This window comes from Rhipicephalus microplus, chromosome 4 (genome assembly GCF_043290135.1).
Source record: "Rhipicephalus microplus isolate Deutch F79 chromosome 4, USDA_Rmic, whole genome shotgun sequence".
Classification (NCBI taxonomy): domain Eukaryota; kingdom Metazoa; phylum Arthropoda; class Arachnida; order Ixodida; family Ixodidae; genus Rhipicephalus; species Rhipicephalus microplus.
In genome coordinates, this window is record NC_134703.1 from 3,813,157 (window position 1) to 3,838,186 (window position 25,030).

Here is a 25,030-nt window from a genome sequence, read left to right on the forward strand (position 1 = left end):
TTAGTGAAAGCTGCTTTGTATCTAATAATGGAAGACACCTGGAAACTACTATACCACGCAAGTAAAAGTGATAGTTTATTTTTTTTGCCCATGTTCTTGTTTAAAGAACTAATGCTAGTTAGGTATCTCGCGTTAACACCCAAACGTTTGCTGTAACATGCTTTAGTGGGACTGATTACCATGTTACGTTGGGCTCGCCAACATGCGCCTCCTTTATGTGCAATCAATTATATTACAAAGATGACGCTTGAAGTTACTTGTCTTCATGTTATTGTTACAATTTTCTGAGGCACGCGAAAAGCTCCGTACACGCAGTACCTGCAGCCGCTGGTCCGTTATGACCGTCGTTAGCGACAGTGTGCCGCTGCTCAAATAATTTTTGACAGGTCCTTGTGAAATGTGAGCCTCACGGGGTGGCTTTTTACTATCCCCTACTAAAGTACCAAGTATTCTAAATCGGTAATAACTTTTTCTAAACGCACTAAAATTTTAAGGTCGTCGTTTCCCGAGGCATTCTGAGACTGAAAGCTCGTTCTGAGCACAAGAAGGTCATGTTTGATCAAAAGATGTATTAGGAAGTGTTTAGTGCTTTTCCATCGTAAGGTACACAGTGCCCTAAATCGTCATCTATTTTTTCTAAGCACACATCATGGTCTGGTACCTTACCACTCAGATAAACCCGCAAGGTAAAAGAGGTCTTCCTCACAAGGTGGCTTACACGATTTGTTGGGGTGAAGAAAGGGAATATTGAACTTTCCCTACTGTTGTTTTAAAAGTGACTGGCATGTTTTAGGGCACATGTACCACTTATTCTCACTCATATGTGATTCTGTGCAAACGTAGTCAGTTTCTGTGTCCTCTTTTCTTGTTTTTTTTATCTGTGATGCGTGATAGTGCCTGAATGCCCTCGTACCTGTTTCTTCCTCTACGTAGTTACCTGGTGCAGTTGGGCTCACCTGAACTGCTGCTATTAGTATACAATAAGGTTCCCCGTTTAAAACAATCTGGAACTTCATTTGACTTCTAGCGTGCGAGAGTGCCAGTCCGCGTAATTTACTGAATTGCGCAAGAGATTGAATGACACACCGAGAAGAAAAAAAAAACTCATCAGCAGAGGTAAATTCAACTCAAGAACCGTAAACTTCAACAAGGTTTAACAAGGTTTGTCAAGGTTTAACAAGGTAAACTTCAACAAGGAACCTTACACTTTAACATAACCTTAAACTGAATGCAGAGATGAGAGTGAGAGCAATTCTATATTGCAGCGCCTCTATTTCTTTCACTTCTCACAATGATTCCACCTTGTTTTTACCCATTTGACCGTTGCAATCGGCGTTGGACCCGCCTCATCCATACAAGCAGTCTGGGGAGATTGCGACTTGTTCCCACTGCGCGCAATGTCTTCAAGAACGCTTCAAACCAATGTTGCACTAAATTTATTCACAGTTCACGCACTGCGACGTATAAATGATACGCCTTCGATTTATTATTCCACAATTCTGCCTCCTAGCTATGATGTCTCAATTTTCAAATTATTTACTTGTATTGCAGGCTGGTGGAGCAAGTTTAGGAAATATGCCATGTGCTCACCAACATCCTTGGACCACGATATGTTCCCGGCAGCCTCTCCCTGGAACAGCTCTGGGTAGAGGAAGGCGTACTCGCCGGATGACGTCATTCCCAAATCCTGCGCATGCTCCAGCATCGTGCGAACCTCCTTCTCACCAGTCAGCAGGACCACGACTGCGTTAGGCCACGACGAAAGCAAGTCAGTGAGTGATCAGTAATAATAATAATAATAATAATAATAATAATAATAATAATAATAATAATAATAATACTTTGGGCTTTATATCACAAAGCAGTGGCATGCTCATGAGGGACGCTATTGTCGAGGAAGCCCGAAACGACCACGTGGGTCTCTGGGTCTTTTTAACTTGCACATAAACCTGAACACACGCGCCTCTAGTATTTCGGCTCCATTAAAACGCGGCCTCTGCACCTCGGATTCAATCCCGCGAACTTCGGGATCGAATTAACAGATAACAGACAGGCGCAGGCATTCATATAATGTGGCACAACATGTACGAAAAGTTCAATAGGACTTCAACAAAAACAAAGAGGTAGACCGCGAAAAGCGAAGCAAAGGGAGGGGACTCTGGATGCGGCTGGGTTTCTAACCGGCACTCTGGAAGAGGCAAACGGAGCCAGTAACAAACGTTACGTGTGCTCAAGCTCTCATTCTAATATATTGCTTCGATGTTGAAGGAAAAAGAAAACGACTTAGTTGGTCGATTGTGTGTGGCGAAGCGAAAATCTGGAGGAGAGAGGGAAGCGTGGGGACAATGAATACTAGAAAGTTCCTAAAACATTATAGTGAAGTAGTTGTAGTCTTGCGACTTTATTTTCTCATTCCTTTTCTGCTATAGTTGGATACAACTAATAAATTACGCCATCTCCCGCTGAAGGGAAGCATGTGCGGATGCGGAGCAGTGGAGAGATGGTGAACGCTACACACAGAAGCTCGTCTACGTCACCATAAGCGAGTGCACGAACATTCAGAACTTATACCTGACTAACGCCACCGGTGACCACCGCTAGATGCCGATGACCGCTGTCGTGAACGCTGCTGGTGACCATTACTGCTAAACAGCCGTTCCCTGAACGCGCACGCCTGCGACATCGAACGTGATCCCGTGCTAACCAGCGGATACGCGCTTTGTACCACGGAAACGTGGAACGCTGCAAGACCGACAATCAACGGCTGCGAAGGAATCGTGTGTACAAAGGAAGCGTCTCGTTGCCTTTGCCACTGACTTGGGAGAGAGAGTTGGCAGCGTAGGAGAACACAGAGACAGGGGAGGGGACGTGTGTGTGCCGTGGCGGTGTGGATGCCACGGGAGGGAGGGAGTGATGCACACAACCGCTGGCATAAGATGTTTCGCACGTAAAAAAAAAATCCCAGCGTATTCACGGAGTGAATGGTGATGATGAGTGGGTCGAAGCTGCGGAGGGTTTTACCGTAAACTGTGGTTCACCTGCCTGCCTGCCTGCCTGCCTGCCTGCCTGCTGAGTGAGTCATAGAACTAGGCGGTCGCGTACGAGCTAAGAGAGACAGGCTCATGGCTTTAGGAACTTCGCCCCTAAAAAAGATCGTGCCATCTCCACGAAGTGAATGTTGATGAGTGGGGCGAAACTGCAATGCTAACAAGCCGGCGCTTGAGGTGTACGTTGAAGGCGACGTCGTCGGGCACGTTTCGAGGCAGGCAGTGCACGATGTTGGGCACGTTGATCGGCACGTCGACTACTTGCCCCTTCATGTCGTACTGGCCGACGCCATTAGTCAAACGTCTGATGCTAATGAAGGGTAGTTGTGAAGCTATCAGGGGCTCTTCGACTGGGTGGCTCTGTGCGAAAGTGTGACAGAGGTCACGTAATCCGTTCTTCTTGGCGTAGCCACGGGACGGCTTAAGCTCTGCCTTAGTAGAGTAACTAGTACTCTAAATTGTTACACACTTTTTCTAAACACACAGACAGGTGGTCTTGGCGTGTGAGGGTAGTGGTGCCCGTGTCTTCAAGTCATGGTCCGAACCTTTTTCGCCCCAAAAAAGGCTTTGCGCGTGGAGCAAACGCGTTGCTCACGGTAGTCGGTTGGCGGCGCTGATGACGTGACAGCGACAGGAAACTCGTCGGACAATCTCGATGGAGTTGGCACAGGACTGGTAGCGGATGGAGACGATGGTGGTGAGGTTGTTCTCAAACCACAAGTGGTCGCATGCCTTACAGCTGTGACCGCTGCTTCTCGCGCCCGCTCCCATTCGAGGTCCTCTTGCGTGCTGCCTCTGCTTCGCGGGCCCTTACTTGGGAGTGTGGCAGCTTGGGCTAGTTGGTATGGCATGACGACAGTTATAGCGTGAGAACAAAACGACGACACAGAGACTAGAAAGACACGAAGGACACGAGCCGCTTGGGGATCCGCTTGTCGACGAGCCCGCATTGCTTCAGCTGAGCGAACCCTCACTGCTGCCGACCCATCCGAATCGATGCTTGTTCTGGCTTGCGATTGCTGCCGACACTGCTGTCTTGTTCAGGATCACGAGCTTTCATCACTGGGTCTTAGCGGCCGGCCTGCATTGCAGCCGCTTTGTGAGCTCTTCGCGCCGCTGTCTTCCCTTTCAAGGTGTTAATGGTGAGTAGCAGCGTAGAGATGTACACTCACTGAGATTAAGGTGATGAGAAAGGGAGCACGCCAAAAGCGGTCGCGCTCGCGCTCGCCTCGATAACTAGTGTTAATCGCGCACCCGAGCGAACGAAGCTTCGCCCTTAAAGCTGATAGAAGCCTTGCCGAGGCAATTGAATCCCAGGCTGATCACCCTAGCGTGTAAACGAATAGTCTCGTTTAGCACTCGTGATTGTTTTCGAAGATGGGGACTTTGGCCTTCCTGTTCATGACGTCAGTCTAGAGTGCGTGCCCATTAGTTCAGGCTTCTGCACATCCACCTTTGAGGAGAAAGTACCGTAGAATTGAATACAAAGTTGTGTGCGCTGTACGCTGCATGTTATGGTACTGCGAACTCCGGTCACACACTTTTCTTTTTATTTCACTGTTGGGAGCCAAAGCACTGCTGCGGTTGCGTTGCAATGTTGTGGCGAATGCTTCCGAAAAACCGGTGGTGCCATTCTCCCACGCTTCACCGTTTGTTTTCTTTCAACACGATGAGTGAGGTCTTTTCTGATGCCCGTCCCAGTGTTTACGTCCCTTGTGTGCATTCTTTGTGTATAGAACCGCTTAATGACTGCCCGCTAATGAAGCTGCCTCCTTTTTTGCTGACCCTGAGTAGTTCTCCGACTGACATATATGACCTAACTGAATGCGTGTAATGAACTGTTACCTCGCAGACACCCATTAGCGCAATTCATTATGGTGTCCGGTGATTTGTTTCTCGCGTTGCACATTGCGAATTTCCGCCTAGTGCAGCGTGGCAATGACCCTGTGATTCTACATAACCGCGATTCATCGAGCACGTTCTTGCGTACGAAAGATGATCAAATTATAATGAAAGTGATTGCTGCTAGGGTCCGATGCGATAACAGCGGACATGAGCCGTTAACGTCAGGGTCTGTTAACGGGTAGAGTGAAGCAGGACCCTTGTTTTTGTTTCTCGGCTGGTCTTGCTTTCTTGCTTTTCAGTGCAGGTGTCAGTAGACCTCTCGTTTTCTTTTATATGTGATGGTGATAAAAGCCAATGTACCCAGGTAGATGAAGAAAAAAAAAATAGGCGTACAGACGTAGGTCAGTAAGTTTTCAAACAGGCTAGCTATCCGTGCTAAGGTAGGGTTCAACGGCAATATAATAACAACAGAAAAACAATGTTAGAAAGAAAGTAAGAGAGTCAAACACAGTGGAAACAAGCCAAAAGAAGGATACGACAAGCCCGTCTTTAAGACCAGCTGTCCTCAACACAACATTCTTAAAAGTTTTCTGCTCTGTGGACGGTTTCGGCCAGTGTCCTATAGGACCCGCTGTTTCAACATTGGGAAATTACTCTTAGAATTTTTCTTTCTGGGCGCAATGACGCGTGAGTACTCACCGGGAAGACGAGTGATGGTTTTCCCGCAGCTGTAGTAATGAATTTGAGGCTGTTAGCGTGAAAGGCATGTACGGGACGTGTGGCTGTGACACTAGCGGCAGAAAAAGGGTTTCACACTCGACGCCATGGTGACCGAATGAAATGAACGGAGAGATGATTACCGCTGTAGCTCAAATAGTAGAGCGTCGGATGCGTAATTCGTAGGTTGCAGGTTCGGTCGCTACACCGGCGGCAAGTTATTTTTTCGTCGACTTTAATTTCTTCACAATTATATACTGGTTACTACAAATAAGAAAAACCCAATACTTTCTTCGGCATTATTATCTATTAGTTCTTGTGAATATAGTGTCTAACAAAAAAAGCGAGATCTTAAAATTCCCCTCCTTTCTTTCAAATCTAACATAAAGTTACATACTTTGTAACACAAAGAAACTCGAATGAATTCAAGGAGAGCGTATACGGCATATTTCTAGCAAGTCCTCAACCTTAGACTCTCTATTCTAACTAACGTGGTTTCATAATAATACAGCACATGAATCGCGTTAAGAATGGTGAGGCTTCGATTTTTTTCGCACTTGTTTATAAGCTTAGTCTGGAGCTGCCAGCGTATGAAAGTCCCGTACGGACGAGGCCTGCTCGCTAACGTCACCTAAAAGCTCAAACTCCTATTTTACTAGAACTAGCATATTCAATTGCTCCTTTTTTTACGCACACACTTGCTGACTTCAACAACTTACTTGTATAAATGTATTTTTTCAGTCGTTATGCTTGCTTTAGTTAAAGTTGACTTTTGAAAGACGTATTTCATAGTTTTTTCCAGTCGTATTCTAAAAACTGCACCGTTCTACTTTTAACACTGTTTCACTTCCGTTGCAGTGATGTATTTTACCCATCCTTCACGCACTTCGTGTCCGAAGTATGTAATAAAAAAAGAAATGCTTACAATCTGCACTAAGCCACTCAAAGCTTGGCACAGCGAAGCACAGGCCCATTGCCGTTCGCTGGGCAACCTATTTGTCTATATTGCTGTATTGAGCTCGGCGGCCTGATTTTATTCTCGGTAGTTCTCTGTTATCTTTCTGCTTTTTTCTTTCTCTCTCTGATGTCTGTATTTATTCTATTTTTTTCTTTATTTCTTTTTTCCTTTCTTTCTTTTTTCTTTTTTCTTTCTTTCTTTTTCTGTCTACCCTTCTTTCTTTCCTTCTTTCTTTCTTTCTTTCTACCCTTCTTTCTTATTTCAGTCTGCCTGCCTTTCTCGATTCCTCCGTTCTTGTATCTTTGATTTTCTTTTTCTCTGTTTCTGCATTTCTTTGTCTCTGTTACTTTCTGGCTCATTCTTTACAAGCCATGCTTTACTTTCTCGCCTCCTCGTTTTCTTCCTCCTCACCTTGACTTCCATTTTCTACCTCCTTGCTGTACTATATACTACGCAAAGCTACGCTATATCCTGTCACCGTGCCTGCATGGCCTAGCGATTCAGACGCGCTTCTTCAGATCTTGGGCACGCGGGTTCGAATGCTGCCACCCCATGATAACTACATATATTTTCTCACCAAAGTATCGTCTTTATTTCTGTTTCTCTGTTTCCGTCTCTGTTTCTTTATCCACCCGATTGATCACCATCACATTTCTCGTAGCAAGGTCGACAGTTGGCTTAGTTGGTGTGGTTTCATAGTATTTAAAGGAGTGATAAAGACGGGACTAGAAGTAGGCACTACGAACGCTTAGCGTATACTTCTTGTCCAATCCCTTGCACTGCTTCAAATAATGTGGTCACATTTCCCCTTCGCTTCGTGCAATACTTGCAACTTCGTGCAACTCTTGCAATACGCTGGGTGGATCGTCGGCTCACAAGGCAGCCAGAGCCCTCTTGTGCTTTCTGAGGACTACGGGCCTGTGAGAACGCCTTTGATTTATGCAGTACCACCGTTGCGTACGCTTCAGCCCATGTACAGACAATTTTCTCCTCTCTTTTTCTTCTCTGTCCGCTCTTTCTCACTGTAATCTTTAAACTCCCCTTTTCCGCTTCCCCATCGTAGGGTGGCAAACCGGCATGTGTCTGGTTTACCTTCCTGCCTTCTTTCTTGTTCTTCTTTCTTCCTTTCCTTCCCAGATGAATCATTGTGTGTGTGTGTTCCGGGTGTGCAGGAAAAGATGAGGAAGGAAACGAAATGAAAGTGCCCGTTCAGGGTGATGATAGTTTAGAGCCACGACATAATACACTGAGCTAGAATAGCATCACTGTTGAAACGAAAATGATCAAGCACGCACGTGGGATGGCCATACCGAGCCAGTGCCGTGCTGCGACGCTGCATGAGAAGTCGCGCTGCTTGCATCACACGTGCTTCCGAGCACTTTTGCCTGGAGATGCGATAGACGTGTTTCCCACTGCATTATTGTACGCCAGATTCACCAGCGGTGCAGAAGCGTCTTCTCAGCTTTGCATAATTTCGATACAGATTACTCACATAGAGGCTGACGGCTCGATGATCTCGTTTGCTTTTTTCAATCAATTATTTGTTGCAAAATCTCCACCGAGGGGCAATGAGTTTTTTGTTTTTGCTTTTACGTAAAACATAAAGACTACCACACTAGGAAGCGCGAGGTAGTAATGCACACGAGAGCTCCTACGTGTAGTTCAAAAATTTTGCCACATTCCGATGATGACATTCACTTACTTACACAAAACTAAGTGACTGTCGTTGACACAATAGCCCAGTGAAAACCCAGTTGAGCCGAGAACAGGTTACGGGGTGACATTTTTAACCAAGTATTTATTGCGTGCAACAACGTGCATAGTATTCTACAGAGTTCACAGTTTGCACGATCCTCCTGATCCTGAGTTGAAAGAAAGAGCATAAAGTATTCATACACCCCGGCTGGCTCCGTTCCCATAGTGCAAGCTGCAGATGTCAAGCAAAACAGACACACAAAAAGAAATAACTCGACTTCCGACCCTGTTCCGATACACGAGAGACCAATTTCCTGGTCCCGCAGTGATGCTCCCATTCTCCTCCTCCCACAAGTGCTTGAGAAGTCCGTATAGGCGGGGCAACGGCGTCGGCAATGACCAGCAGTCGCCAGACTTTATAGGACTACAGTCTGGGGTGAGTGTGCCGCGAAGTGGATGCCATTACGTCGTCTCTGAAGAGAAGGCGGTAAAAGCCAAGCCCTGGAAAAGCGGATAAACTTGGTGGGATCATCGGTGCAAAACTGTTGCACGTCGCGTCGATGTCTCTCTTTACTGCCGTTGCGAAAGAATATCGTCCACATATACGGGGCAGTGCATCTTTCGACGAGTGACAGTGTGCCAGTGAGCGAAAAGCCAAGTTTTCTGCGTTGTAATATCACATGAAAATAACGTAGATCCGTATGAAGAATGTTGGGCACATTTTATTTATAAAAACGCCTTGAAACTTCCAATATTTTATTGGCGATGCAGTTTTCGGGTGCGCATGTAGACATTAATAGAAAAAGAAAAGACTGGCTCGTGTGTCACAGATGTGAAAAAAAAAAACAACAACACATGGTTGATCTTTCCGCCTTAGAAAACAGTATTACATGAAAGTGAAACTTCTCCTTACAGAAGTAGTTGAGGGCTTACTGCACATTAATATAGGAAAACTATTGGAAAGGCGCCGAATAGTACGGACGCGTAGAAACGGCGCGTTGAAAGAACATATCGTTGAGTTTACGGCCATGGCGCATCATTTCACTTTACCGAGTGTACTGTGAGAGGGCAGAGGTATAAATAAAAGGCGTGTTTTTAAAGCGTACAAAGTATGCTGACTGTTCGTGAATATTTCCTCGAAGTGATCACGAACTTTATTGAAGGTAGTAAAATCAGGGACCCAATAACAGGGTGGCCCGGACAGCTTGAGCCGCTTATCCGTATAGAGGAATTGTAATGAGTGACTATGTAAAGCATACTGTTGTTACTTCTGTCTGCACTGTTTATGCACTGTCTTATTACTCTATGAAGAGCAAGACAGTAATAAAGAAAAAAAAAAGACCGTGACGCAATGAATAGCGTGCCCGGCAGCCGTTGTGGCTGATCGAAAATGTCGTAGGTTCGACTCCTGTTTACAAAATTGTTTTTTTCGTCTTCTGGAAGTTGTTTTTGAGACGTCGCTTCCGCGACAAAAGGCCGTCACTGAAACTATCGTGGACCCCGACATAAAACACTTTCATGTTAAAAGAAAGAAGAAAATGAACTTATGGGTAATACCTTGAAATAAATTTAGCCTCTCAGTGACTGAGTTACTTCGTAAGGGTGGATTTCTTCATTTCAAAGCAAAAATGCCTTAACAAAATAATTCCTTTCGTTTTCCTAATTTCTTGTCAGCCACATTTCAGGGCCGGCCTATTTGTTCCAGAGGAAACGTAGTTGATGTGCCTATCACACCATACGCCACGTGAGAAAGAAAACAGTGATTCAGGTTTAATCGCTACATCAGCTTCACCAGCACTCTCAATACTGCATACTTTCTCAAAAAAATATATTTGAACCGGGTAAAGAGAACATGTTATTGTTAGGAAAGTCAAGAGAAATAGAAAACTAAGCAATGACATGGGAGCTCGCTATATTGCCGTCACGTCTAGTAGAAATATACAATAATATTGTGACTTTCAGTTATTTTATATATCAGCTTCTGGCATGACAGGTATGCAGCCGCGTATTTCCAGGCTATGAGGTGAGCGTAGTAAACGAGATATTGCAACATTCACAAGATGGCAATGTTGAAAAAATAGGTCACTGACCAATGTCTTACCAGAAGAAGACTGAAGTTTCGGGATCCGCACAGATCTCTTGTTCGCAATCAAAACGTCATCCTTCTATTGCTTTGACATTGGTCAGTGATCTGTTTTTTCAACAGTGCCTTTATCGGACAAGATTGTTGACAATATCGACTTGAATGTCGAAGTCAATAAAGGAAATGAACTCCGTATATGCAGAGAAGCATCCAGCTTCTTTCTTCGAAAACTACGCCTATAGCACGATTGTTCCATAATTTCTCTTTCTCTTTGTCTTGTGCTTGATAAGATGGCTTATAAATAGGCAGTTGAAGCAAAATGTGAGCTTCTAAACATAGTTACTAAGGAGCTTCCACTCCCAGAATTCCAGGCGATAACGGTGGTGTACTGTAACTCCTCGAGATATATCAGTACTTTCATCTCTGTTGCATGCGCAGTCGACGACTAAACAAACGCCGCATTTGTGCTTACGCTAACGAACATCGAACGACTTTTTTCGTAAGCCCGCATCTTTGCGTCCTGTCCTGGCACAACAAGGTGGCTGTATTGTGACTCTGAGTTGACAGTAGCTGGCATTGTTTATCACACGCGATTGCCCCCTCTGCCGTCCTAATTTCGACGCTCAGCTATTTGTGCGTGAACGCAAAGTCTCCGTCTCTGTAGCCACCAAAGTTCAGCGGCAGGGTGCTCTAGAGTGCGAACGTTCTAGACGCACTGCGGCGAAGCTTCGAAACGCACTCAGTAGCCACTTCCCGCATTTTCACGTGGCTTTACGGCGCCAGTTTTTTTTTTTCTCTTTCCACCACTCTTGAGTGCGTATACACTCACGAGTTGGGGTTGTCCCGTGGAAACGGCCGAACTTGACGCCCATGGCCTCTAGAAATAGTCGCCGCCTCCCCCTTCCGCCCCCTGGCGACAGAAGCCCTGCATGCGCCAGCTTCCGAACGGGGCTAAGAACTGCTCCTGGGCCGTCGCCGCTGAAGTTGAAGCACCCAATCACTTTGGATGTTTTCGTTCTGACCTTGCGACAGGCAGCAGGCACTTTTTACGGAAACTCAGCAGTAAAACAAATGATGGTGGTATCGGACCGCCTACGATCATTTTTGCTACTAAGGGGCTGCTGGTTAGTCTACAAAAGAGAAGCTCGAGCTTGGGTCATAACTCTAATTTCTGTAACAGAATTACGCTGAAACGCGCAGAACATGTTGCAAGTAATAACAGACTCTTAATAGCTCATAATAAATTATGGCTAGAGTATGAAAATATTTTAAATAACTTTATGCCATTTAAGAAAGAGAGGCAAGTTATGACGATTCTGTAAAAGCCGAAACTTCATGTAGTACCCGCATTGTTTTCAGGAAAACTGCCGCATATGAGAAATAAAACAAAAACAAGTAGCTAGTTGTTTATGAATGAGAATTTCGAACAAGAAGCAGACATCGTAATTCTGTTAACTGCATCTGTTCCGCGATATAAAGCGAGCAATGTGGTGCATTTATTTACAGTTTACGTTGTAAAACTGGTATAGTAGTTAAAGATAGTTTGAAAAAGTTATGTTCGTAAATGAATGGATTCTTTCAGATACCGGTGCCACACACCAATGCTATCTGCCTTGAATATGTTATGCTGTGCAGTGCTTAGTCACTAGTTCGTATGTGTGAGCAATCCTAACCGCATCAAGGGTCCTTATCCAGTATAGTTACGTACGAACCAGAAATAAACATTTTGGAATGCATTTTTAAAGATGCAATGAGAGAGAATAATAGAGAAACAGAGATCAACCTTGTTAAATGGCCGGTGTGCTACTCTGCACTGTGGGATTAGGCAAACAGTGCAGTCTTTGTTGAGAGAAAGGAGTGTTCCGTTCTCATGTTTCAGATTTAAGCTTCAGATCTGAAGGTTACACTTATCCCGCACAAAAACCATGCGTCGTTGGCATAAAAAAAAACTGGAACTCGTTCAGGCTCACTCAAAAAATATACTTTGCGCTTTGGACTAACTAGCAATATTTCGACCAAAATGTTCCCTAGCGGTGCTCATTTGGACTCACACTCGCGAAACGTTTCGTCATCCGGACTGAGATTAACGAAAATTATCTTCAAACGTATTCACTTGGGCTCACGGCTCGATCTGAGACTGAGTGAGTACGAGTGAGTACGAGTGAGTTACCAAGTCACTCTATGCACTCTAAGAGGCATGTCCCTTATCTAAAATGTGATCATTTTCAGTGTTTACAGCATTCCATTCAAGCTTTAGGTGGCTTCAAACTGCGTGTGCTTATATGAGTGGTCGTATAACATACGACGTTTGTGTCTATACGAGGAAGGTGATTTGTGTATTCCTTTTGTTTTGTTTTTTGGTGACGTACACACTGAGTTCCATAATCAAGAAAATTTCTGTAACCTGCGCGTGGCTCTACTATAACACTTGCAGCAAATGGTCTACAACTTTTGTTGGCAACGTACGGCACACAGAGGAAGCCAGAGAATAAAGAATGGGACGGGAAGCAAGAACCTAATCCTAGCTTCAGGAAATAAACAGCCAAATTACACGAAAAATGGGAAGAGTGAAAAAAAATGAGGGGAAATGTTGATCACTTTAGAAACAAGGAGCGATACAGTTCATAGAACTACAGCGGATGGTTTGCGACTGGCTGGTATTAATATGTACACCTTTGTGGCGCAGTAAACACTTGGCACATTCGCTGGCACGGGATGTTATTCAGTGTGTCGAATTTCCAACCGTCGTTTCCCAGACGATGTGTTGGGACACGGTCATTATTCTGCGAATTGTGCAGCGAAACAACGCTTTTAACGTCTGGAACTTAAATTTTTGGCAGCTCCGGGCAAGCACCCGGTACTTTCCAGGCGAGCGTGAACGTGCGGGCAGACATTGGCAATGATCCCGCAGTTTTTTCAAGCAGAAAGCAGCCAGTTACTCCAGACCCAGTTCAGCAACATGGTTACAGCAGTAGGCGGGATGTGGTAACCCTACGAAAATGCAACTCAGCCTCATTACCGAAGTGACATCCCTCAACGTCATCCGTTCCTTTGGAGGTAAGAGTGACGAGATACATATTAATACGCAGGGTTCTTCAATAGGGAGGATGGGGAAGTTCCGGCGCAGGGACTCCTTCCCCCCACGAATCGTTGTTCAAGCTCACAAAAAAAAAAGCTTCGCGAAAAAGAAAGTGAAACGATCACGTGCTTCTCACAATGGTCTGCCTTTTGTCCCCGGTGTAAACGTGGCCATTAAACATGTTTCGAAACGGAAGAACAAGGATCCGTGGCCGTCATTACTGTCGAAAGCGTGCTTGACCGTATATATCTCTGCACTTTAAACAATGAAAAGGTATTTTTGACCGACTACATTTACGTACGTGGCAGATTTGGCGTCTCTTGCGTGACTCAAGGGGGAGAAGAAGTGCCCCTCCTTTTTTTTTTTGCCCTCTGTGCGCACGCATCTGATGATATATAATTTGGCTAATGGGCAATTGATAATGTTCCTGTAACCCATCAAATGGAACGATACCCTCGTCACAATTCAAAACTAATTTCGTTCGTTAGTGGTGCTTGCTGTTGGCCGACTGCTCATTGGCTGATAGCGCATTCGACACCAGGTTTCCCTGTGATTGCCTTCTTACGGGGAACACCAGCGCCAAAGGGTAATCGAAAAACACCCTAAGCTCGATAAACTAGTCTTGAGTACAACTCGAAGTGGATCTTGTATTGCTTACACAGAGCGTGTTTCCAATCCCATTCAAAGAAAAGACTGCAAGGACGACTTGTTTGTAATCATCGCTGCTGGCTGGGAGCATTCAAGTGATGAATAAGTGTGCAATATCGGTGCTTTATAGGTATCTGAGCATGCTGACATAAACCATTATTTTTATAGTTTTCTAAAACTGTTCACTGCTTTGGGCAAAACGTTCAGTTAAAAGCATAAGAGCTACATGAAGGAGCAACGACATCTTGAGCCAAGTGTTAAAATCAAGCTTTTAGAATGGATGCAGTATCATAGACAATTGAAAGTTCTCTGCCAGCTCTACCGGAGGACGATAGTTATAGCGCGAGAACGAAATGACGAACAAATGACGACACGCTATAACTATCGTCATGCCATACCAACTAGCCCAAGCTGCCACACTTCTACCGTAGGGATTTTGAGGTAAGTACACTAAAGTGTATGCTTGAATTTTGCTTGAAACATACTAATGGTAGTATCCAATAGTTCTGCAAGCCTCAGTAAAAATATAGTTACAACCCACCTGCGAAGTTGCAGGTCACTTTTCACAAGCGGTTGTGGGCGGATCCTGACGTACCGTCCATCTTAATTAGGACTCGTCAAATATTCAGTATCCCTCTGTGTGACGTCTCATATACGGGGAAGCTCTATCATCCGAAAAATCCCGCTGTGCATTAAATTAAGCTTAATCGGCCGCAAGAAAACGTGAAGTTGCAACGATGACTTGTGTAAGTTTAGACGTCTATTTACTTCTGCTAGCTCCAACACACATTTTGTCCCTCGGTTTTACGCTTTGAAATTTAGCTATTGTCTTTCACGCGCCTACCAATTTAGACAGCGTGTGATGTGAAATACGTTTACTATGTTGTGAACGATCGCAAGTATGCTTTTATACTAGCTCAGAGTGCTATCCAACGTATGCAAATAGTTTTGGAGCCAGCGGGTAATTGTGTCTCAGTTGTGGAACGCCGTATACGATGTTACGATAGCTGGAAACTAACTGAATGTAACTGCCCATCGCTAGGGGCAGTTACATTCTTACGATGCTTATAAGCATGGCTCTGTCAAAATGAGAGTGAAATTCAAGAAAAATAATATCTCACTCACTCCTTCACTCACTCACTCACTCCTTAGGACCGTGAAAAGCCTCAGGTGGTATATTATTCGAAAGGATCCTACAATAGTATTCAGCAACAAAAGCCAGTCAGTGAACATTGATTCTGTTGAGTGACTTCTGCGCCATATTATCCGTAGAATATTTTGTCATACAAATACTGTCGCAAAAACGAATGGCGTCGCCTTCCATGTGACCTTTATTGTCAATGTAAACGTATCACAAGCGTTTGCGCAGGCCATGCGGTAATGCGAGGGTAACTTCAGAAACTGAAGAGGAGTATGGCGGTAACTTGAGAAGCAGAAGAGGACGAAACCAGCGCGTAGTGGTTATGATGAGCATAACTTCTGTTAACACTACGTGGTGCTACGAAAAGCTCAAAAAGCTTCGTGCTTTTCAAGAAGTGCGCTTTCCGTTATACTTGTCTGAGCAATCATAAAAGAAACCTAGCAAGCACGAACGCTTCTTCGCCACTTCAAAAAAGTGTCAATGCGCGTACGCAAAGTGTCTCGCGACTACTTGCACTCAGAAAGCGTTGTTTTATGCTTTCAGAACAAAGTGGCTATGCAGAAGAGCTTGCTCCTGTAGCGGAACCAACGCCACTCTTTGCGTTACCTGCGTCGTAAGTTGAAGCCACAGAAAATTTTGAAAAACTATTTTTCGGTTCTTAGTTTTTTTTTACAAATGCAATCCTTTCCACGTGGGTGTCTCCCTTAGGGAGCTCTAATTCTGTTTGGCAAGCGGAAGTGGTGGAACACAGAGAAACACAGAGGAACCGAAGAGAACAAATACGAACAGGACAGGCGTATAGGAGCCATAATACTTTTTGTCAACAGAAGTGGCTGAGCAGTATTTTCTGTAAGCGTTAGCAAGTACTTGCCATACTCTCGATAAATTGAGTTTGTTCGGAATATGCTCAGATCGCGCCACACGTGTTTCTTTTTTCTTATTATTTGTTTTGTATCACGTAGGAAGAGTCATGGCATCGATCCCACGGAGGTTTCATGAAGAAACATTCAATACATTTTCCGATCGTTTACAGACTACCGAATTTCTGAAGTTTTTTGTTGAGATACTGAAACGCTTCGGTGGTTCAGCTCTTGACAAAACATTTCGAACGCTAAGGCCGTCAGTGCTAACGTCCAAGCTCTCAAAGCCTTCTTCGTGATTTTGAAACTATATATGCTGCATAATTTTTGGTGAGTGGATCAAAAGACGCATTCGCATGGCCGTTTTCTTTTCTTCTTATGAATTCTGAGGGATTTTATTCATTTTATTGTGGATTGAATACGCTAGTGACATACGCACAAGCATTACGTCATAATTTCAATGATTGGCATCTCTGAATTGCAGAATTCTATTCAACTGATCTGTGGATTTGTTGCCAATATTGGACACGTTGTAATTCATCTCTAGTTTGTACAGCAACAAAAAATAGTCTCACATTTTTCCTAAACGATTTGTTTTTTTTGTTTTATTCGACATATTCAAAATTACCGTATTATATTGCATGATCAAAAAACAGAGGTTTCACCACATTTTTTTTTGGCTAACTAGCAAGTACATCGTTTCTTTACATGCAAATGCGTCCCAACTTTTGTTTCGTTTTTTATTATTCTTAGGCAGTGAAGGATTTTGTCAGCTCCATTAGCGATGAGCATATTTAAGAGCGAGGCAGTGGTAAAAGACGGACAGCATTGACCTTGTTAAAAAAATGAGGCCGAGCCGTGTCGCAAACAGGTAAAGGACGCTCGAACAGCGTGCATCGGGGAATAGAAAAACCGGGTAGTAAAACAAGAGAGCGTTGAAAAGGCCTTGCCCCTTTCTATAGGGAGTGCGATATACTGGCGAAGCATCTGCTACTCCACGCTGCTGCTCGTAGTGCTGCGTCACTAGCATGAGGGAGCTGTGTCCGCCTACTGAGATAGCAGCGAACACGGACTGATGCATTATCTATCGCCGCCCGGCGCACCCTTCAGGAGGCGGCTCACGGGATGCTAAATATTTCACAGGGAGCGCGTAAGCGTTGCGCATTTGTCCATGCGCCACTCTGAAAGGACAATTTCGAGTGACAGCCTGTCGTCATCTGTCGTGTCGCAGAAAGAGCTTTTTATGGCGCCGGTACGGTGAAACAAGGTTACGAATGCTATAATTATCAATTCCAGCTGCTTGCTCTAAAATGGCGACGTATTCTTCTCTCTATATGGATTTATGAATGCGCGCGATGTCAGAGAAATTGATTCGAAGCAAGTTTTGATGGCAGAAGCTTTGTTGGATGTGTTCAGCTTGGGATGACTTCGTTGCGTTATGTTTCTTGTGTGAAATAAGTTCGTCTACACACATTTAGTATCCGTATGGCTGAGCAGCGTGTATGCAATAGCGCTGCTTTGCTCCTTCATGCGTTGTTTTTATGCACTTGCTTCCGCGATTTCCCTTTAAGACTCAGTGTTTGATCTGTATGACTTCAGTAGCCTTGGGTGTGGCATTATGTGAAGCTTCCAAGTTTCCAACTTTGATTGTCTTGTGTGGCGAGTGAAAACGAGCAGACCGCACTATTTTTAGGTTCAATCTCCCTGCGAATTATATATATTAAAGAAGTGTTGAGGTTCGTTCGTATCATGTTGGGTTGTTTCTATGAAACACTTGGCTTGCGGACACAAAATCTATACATTAGCTTTTCGGTTTGGTCATTTCGTGGTTCTTACCGTCAGCTGTTGATGGAAAACTGTTCAATATTTGCACACACATTGGGAGGTATACGCTATGCGTTAGACCTTGCTATCCCAGTACACAATAAAAAAAAATCAGATGCCATTTTCCCCATGAATACATACGCACATTTGACAAGAATACAGCGTGTTACGTCTGCAAGTTGTCACCAAGGCACTACGCGAACATACCGGTCACACGTGACCTAAAAGTTTGCTTCATTTGGTTGCAGCGACTCCACAATAGGGTAGTCTATCATAGTGTGCTAAGTTTAGAACGTGGAAGATTAGTGCGCGAAATATCAACGAAGATTGCCGTATGCTAACAGAGTATGCGAAATGGTATGGCTGGCTTTGGCGACTCAGATTAGCTGTCGATAGCGGCTTAAATAACGAAACGTACAGTGCAAATGAGAATGCGAACAGTAAACTGAACACGTAACGAGATTAATCAACGAACCATATAGTATGTTTTTGTTCCTTATCCGTATTGGGATGCTTTGTCTGTCTGTAAGTTGTGAGCCATGACACCTTTACCGTATTGCAGGCGTTTAATCTTAAGAGTGGTGCCCCTATCGCGTCCAGTAGGGGCGACTTGAGAGCGGACATACGCCCGCCCCGCCCATAGACCTTGTTTTTTTATAGGCATGCGAACCTATAGGTGCGAGCGGTAATGCGAGCTGTGTGACGCGGTGGAAGTGAATCCTGCCTTGCCTGCCGATGTGGTTGTTCTTAACAAACATTTGTGTCGTATTTCGAACGCGCACCAGTGTATGTGCGATAATATGGAAAAGGCGTGCTTCCTTTGTTTTCGACATCGGCTCCAGCGAGAGGCCGAGAGAAGTTTGCTCCGTGAAAGTTTGTAGGGCCAAGTGGCGACATGCTGAATTAATGGGGCCGAACTTTTCCAGGTCATTTGGCAGCCGTTGCTTGCCGTTGACAGCCGTTAGGGACAACGAGAGGGCGCCCTGTATTGACCTTCGTGAATGGCCGTAGGCGGAGAGCCGACACCGTCTCGAAGCACACAACGATTTGTTTGGAGCCATTACTGGAACGGCTTGTTGCGAACCTTTGCCGCAGATACCCTTAAGTATAGGCTAAGCTCGATGTAGTGAAGTGCCATGGAATTCATGTACTTGAACAATGCTGTAGACATTCTACCGCTGCTGCTGTATGGGTGGCACGGCCCGGCCAGGCAATGTTTGCCTTTACCCATGTTTCCTTGGATAATTTCAGTGCTTGTTCTCAATAAACAAACAAAGAAAGAAAAAAAAAGAAAAAAAAAAGATAGAAACTACTGCCTGGTCATATAACACTGCCGCAGGTGTTTCGTGTACGCGTGCGGGCGTCTTAGTAATTTTACTGTTCTCTGTGAATTGCTGAGTTTCAGGCAATTACACCAGCACAACAGTATCTTTTTTTTTTCATCCTCCCAGAAAACTTCAGACTGCTGCAAAGCATCTGTCTTCTTTTAATTATCATACTGATGTATGATAACTAAAATAAAAATAAATGTAAGATGCATAAAAATATAAAGGTTAAGCAATATGCTGTTCGTTAAGCTCATGAGCAACGGCATCCCAACACTCCTAATACTTTAGGTGCATCTGGAGGAAGTCTTGAATTGTGACTGAGAGTTTCGTTGAAATCTATATGGTTGTGTGATTATCTTACCTCGTCGTAGCGTTTTAAAAGTTTAAGCTACTATTCGTAGCAAAAGCAGCGGCTTCAGGTTTTAGGAATGGTGCATTATGTATGTCACATTTTCACTCTACCTGGCAGGCGGCTACGTGAAGAACTTAACTTCCACAACAGGCTACTTAATTAAGCAACAAGAGTGCTCTTCAGTATGCACAGCTGGTCAGCTGGTGTCGGGCAGCCTGTCCAAAGTTTGGCGTCTATAATCCAAGTACTATCCATAGTTTAAATTTTGCTTTTTTAGTGCCTGGGTGTCGATAATCTGAGAGCGTGCTGTATGGGTTCCTGAACATCTATGGTGTGGTGTTTGTTCGAAACTCCCTTCTTTAAGGCTCCTTTAAAGTAGTCACTGATGTAGGGCTTAGAAATAACTTTCCTCCCCCCCTCCCACCATTCGCCAGTGCAGGGTAGCCTACTAGAGCTTAGCCTTGGTTTAGCTCCCACCCTTTTCTTTATTCTTTCTCTCTCTCTCTCTCTCTCTGTCTTTCCCTCTGGTTCCTGCAGTTAGAAGAAAAAAAAAAGGAAAGTTCGTGAATTTATTCTGGCTTACAGTCTGCTCGTCTAACGCAAAGCGGGGACATCTTTATGGATGAATAAGTGGTATCGTTGCTACGGAGTATCATAAGTGGTATAATTTGATATGCCGAGTTGAATATTCTGCTTGCCTTGCTAAAAAGGCTTGTCTAGATTTCAGAGAAATATCAGTTGTCCCGAGGAGATAAGTGAACGAGCAAAAGAATAATAACAGAATTATTAAAATGAAAACTACACGTCTCTAAAAAGGAGGATTGAGAGACTGGTTTTGTTGGCTTTCTTTATTTGTTACTGCATTGATATCCTAGAAAAGTAATCATAGTGAGCTCCCAAATGCAAGTGTGATATTGATTATATTATAAGTGCCTTGGAGGTATGATCATGTCATTTTATCGCGCTACGGGACATGTTTTTAGTCAACGTCGCTTAGATTGGTTGTGATGTCAGTTCCCTCTAAGGATATTTTTTTATTCACACATTCATAACGCTCAGAAATTCTCTGTGAATACGTTTTGTGAATATATCTTGGTTGTATAGTATTTATTCTTGTTATTGTAATTTGTTCTTGCGAATTAGCATGTTCTTAAAACAGTCTGGTCAAGTATCTACTTTTCGGTAATTATCCACATTTCATTTATTAGTGAAGAGACTTGAAATAGGAAAGAAAAATAGACAGACGCCAGCAGAAACTATGACCTAATAAAATATAATAAACTAAATAATATAAAAGGACCAATATTGGCAAATATAAACAATGCGGAAAAGCGATCAGCGAGGAATGTTGAGTATGCAACGTTCTTTACAAATAAAATTACTTCGAACGTAGAGAAAATCATCAGTTAATTTGAAACATGGGCCTTGACATGTCTTTGTTTTTTTAATTTTTTCGGGTTAGAAGATGGTAGAAAAATTAAGGCAGATTATTTCATTTAGGGAAAACTTATCGATGATATTGGTTCTTCGTCGCCATAAATATTCTGCTCAAAGAACACACAAGAAGTTTTTTAAAGGCCAGTGTTTTAGAAAGATCATCAAGTGCGCAAAATATTTTTTTCTAAAAGGCAAGTGAATGTCTGACATTCACGGCTTTATGTGGGGCAAGAATCGAATGTTTAATTTTCCAATTTTCGTTTTGCGTTTCTTTGCACTGAAATATATTGTCCTTTTCCTATTCAAGCCAGACGCGACAGTCTTCCCCGTTTTCTTCCGCATGAGAGAAACATCTCCTCATATTGAACCAGAACACTATTTGACTGTACACGTAGAGTGGCCTTCCTTATTTTCCGTTCCAGCTTATGACAATTCTCAGGGAAAAACGTGGTAAGATTGTCAGCCAGACCCGCAGTAGATACTGTGTCTAATCACTTCCTTGAAGCACGTTTCATTAGAAGGCGTATTGCTTGTAATGAAAGCTCTATATTCTTTAAATCGTGGATCAAGTCGCAATTGCAGAAGGAGAGCTTCATTCAGAACTCAAAGTCCAGCTGCTAGCTACGAATCATCGTAGACTGTAAACATCTTCAATACATATTTTTTTAAATTCATAACCCAGAGGAAAATAATGCTGCTGCAAAAGCTTTCTTATTTGTTTGAAGAAACTGTGGTGGTTTCCTATTGATGTGGCAAGGGGCTTTTTCAATCTTGGTACGCGGAGTTTATGTGATGTCGGCTTGAAAGTATTTTTCTTGGCACGAAAAATTGAAACAGCCAGGGAGAGACATTGAGAAGAAAGATTTCGCGGCGTGTTGCAGCGCTTCGTAGACATCATTTCTTCTAAGTCCAAAGACTAGATACATTATTCACTGCCGTGAACCTCTCAATGCATGGCGCTGAAGATTGGTAGTATCGCTCGCGGTTTTTCATTTTCAGCCAGAGAGAGAATTTGAGTTGGCATTTTTTCATACACGGTCGTTCAAAATGCAGATTGGAATCTCTTGGGGAAAGGCTTAAGTTTCATGCAGAGCCAAATATAAAATAAAACTGAGGTGATCGGAAATTTGTCCCCTTAAAAAAAGTGAGTGAATTTGTCATTTTTTCTTGCTAAGTATACCCTCTCCAAGACAATGGTTGCTGCAATACAAAGTTCCCATAGTGGGACCCTTTTTTTTTATCTTGTGCATGGAGTGACGGCCCCTTCTTGAACACCGTGTATGGACTCAAGGGGATGCATGTAGGAGAGTCTAGTACCAGCCGCTGTTATGAACCGCGCTGATTTAAGAGGAGGTGCGAATTCAAGCAAAACTGCGGCGATCTTTTGTACATGCAGTAGTTTAATGGTTCAAAAAGCATGCTAAAATGTATTTTGAGAGTGTTTATTGGAAAGCACCTCTTTCACTATTTTCTTCTTCAGGGACTCGTCTTAAACACGACTGCTGCGGCGTTTTATGGGAACAATACTGCTGAGGTGCGAACCACGTCAGAACAAAGAAGATAGAGAAAGGGAAAGAGAAATGCTTTCTTTGAAGTGTACTTTGGTTCTGGCACATAAAACATCAGAACTAAAACTTTAAAGTTATGTTGTCACCACGCGCCACGATGCAGGAGTGTTTATGGTGCTCGGCCACTTCACCCCAAAGGTCGCGAGCTCTATTGGACGTTTGCTTTATGCAGGACTGCACTGGATGTGCTTCATACCGCAGAGCGCGGTCACGCTGAGCAGCGTTCACGCTGGAGTGAACGGCCCTTACGTTAAAACACACGTTATAATATTGTAACGTAGTCATGGCGGTTAAGAAAATAGCAGTTGTCCTTTTTCATTGGGTGCACTTGTTATCACGAAACGAAAAGTCAAAGTAGAAGCAATACGCGCGCAATACTGATAGGAGCCATCGCAGTGATTTGCTGCGGCGGTAAACTTATCGGTGGAACGCGTCGTTTTGTATGTGCCAGTGATCGAATGGTGTAGCGTTATCGCTGGGGCTGGCGTGAGCTCTGGAATAAGCTTGGCTAGGGGCGTCCTACGCGTAATCTTAACGTAACGAACATGAGCAGTAACGAAGCTTCCCAATCATTGTGGCGCGGCCTGTGCTGCACGGCGCTACAAGTTCTTGTGAGTGACTTCCGATCACATCAGTATAAGGAAGTCAGAGTACGTCACAATATTAGCCATATCTCATTAGTTATCCTATTTGATACAACATGAAAAAGAGGAACGTTCGCAGGTCACACACGCCAATTGTTTGAAACTCACCTCAACTAGTGGGTCGCAGTGACCAACACTTTAGTCCAGCAATGGCTGAGACAGTGAAAAAGATGGTAGCAGGGGAGGATCAAAAGTGTCAAATAACGTTGTAAATATAAGCAATGCCTATCGCATAACTCATATATGGGTTATTTTAGAAGGGGATTTGATTTCAAGTTTCGAATATACGTATCGATACTGATCTCCACAACCAAAAATATGGACGTCGATTCTGAAACGTCGGGTTTTCTTTCAACGGGGATGTTTCGAGTCACATTGACCGCATTGGTTGCCTTATAAAAAAAAACCAATGCTTTAGACCTTTCACGTGACTCTGTAGCGTACCCAAACACAGCGTTATTAAATGCAATAGGTGACAAAATAGCTCGGTTGCTATTTAGCAGGGTCAGAAAACTTATTTCGGTGTGAAGCCACGGGCCGCTGTCGAAAGGTCCACGGGCCGTGTGTTTGAGACACCTGACATGCACGATAACAGGACATTACAGCTGTGCCATCAGCGTGCTGCGGGTGGCGGATATCACGCTCAGTGCTAATGTTTAGTTTACTTTGAAGCGCACCGAATGGCGCACTCTCGCGAGCGTTCGAGACAGCGTTATACAATGCGCAGCTGTCCCGCTTTTGACGATGGTTTAAAATAGAACTGACAACCGGAGTATTCCGAGCGGGAGCTCTTGCCTGAGTGTGCAAAGGAAGTTCATGTGCTAGAGATACAAAAAGCGAGAACACTCGGGGAAAAAAAATAAATAAACTGAAAGCAACCAACAACACGTCGTGGTTTCCGGAGGTGACATACGGGACATACGGGGGACTGCCCGAAAAGTGATCAAGTTCGAAAATACTCCAAGCCATGTAATGCTTCGGTCATGCAAGTAAAACGAAACAAGTATTCTTATTGGTAGTTCCCTTTTTTTAAACAAAACAAAAGAAATTATGAGTGGCCTTGTTCTATACATTGACAGATTTTAAGAACTCTTACCGTTTACTTCTAGATAACACACGTCTTACGCGCTTAGAAAGGGTATATATTGTGTATTTTGTCATCAGCGATGAATTATGTTTTCGAAATTTGCATTGTACAAGACATCTTACGACTTGTAGGCATGTGATGGCAACAGTATCGAGTAAACGTCTTGATTCACACCATGGATGCATATGTTACACCTTTTCACTGAAGAAGCTAATGGCTTAGTTGCTTATGCTGCTGTTATCGTTGCTATTTATGAACCGCGGCGTGAGAAAGAAGTGGTACAATGATTTGTTTGTACAGTAAATATGGCTGCGTCAGTAAAAATTTATCATTATAAAAAAAAGTTAGCGCAACTTGCATTAATTAGGTCGAGCAAGATTAGGTGTCACATAAGAGCGGCTGCTGGCACCGGTGGCTTTGGCTTCCTGGGGCATTTACTATGTCACTTGTCTCTTTGCCATTCCTTGCTTTACTATAACTTATAAGTCGTTATGCTTGCTATTTAATAGTGTGTAAGTGCCACAGAAATTAGGTAATTTCCATGAATAACCGCACTGGTTCACAAAAAGTTAAGGGAACACACGGGCGGCAAACATCGATCAAGGAACGCATGTTACAGCTTATTTTGTTAACCATTTGGTTATTCATTGCTCGAGTGGTGATTGAGCACGTGGTCGTTCGTGGTGATGATGATTGTCTACGTCATACTGCAAACCT

General features: G+C 43.8%; 1 protein-coding gene across 4 annotated transcripts in view; it reads right to left on the reverse strand.

Annotated features, from left to right (window-relative positions):
- LOC119171901 (atrial natriuretic peptide receptor 1-like) overlaps positions 1-25,030 on the reverse strand; it is a 76,120-nt gene that overhangs the window by 42,234 nt on the left and 8,856 nt on the right. For all 4 annotated transcript variants that reach the window (XR_012894819.1, XR_012894820.1, XM_075892110.1 and 1 more), the window contains exon 2: positions 1,591-1,743. Coding sequence is in view for 2 of the 4 variants with exons in the window: in XM_075892110.1 (XP_075748225.1) it covers positions 1,591-1,743 (153 nt within the window). In the remaining 2 variants the exon portion in view is untranslated. The remainder of the gene's footprint in view (positions 1-1,590; positions 1,744-25,030) is intronic.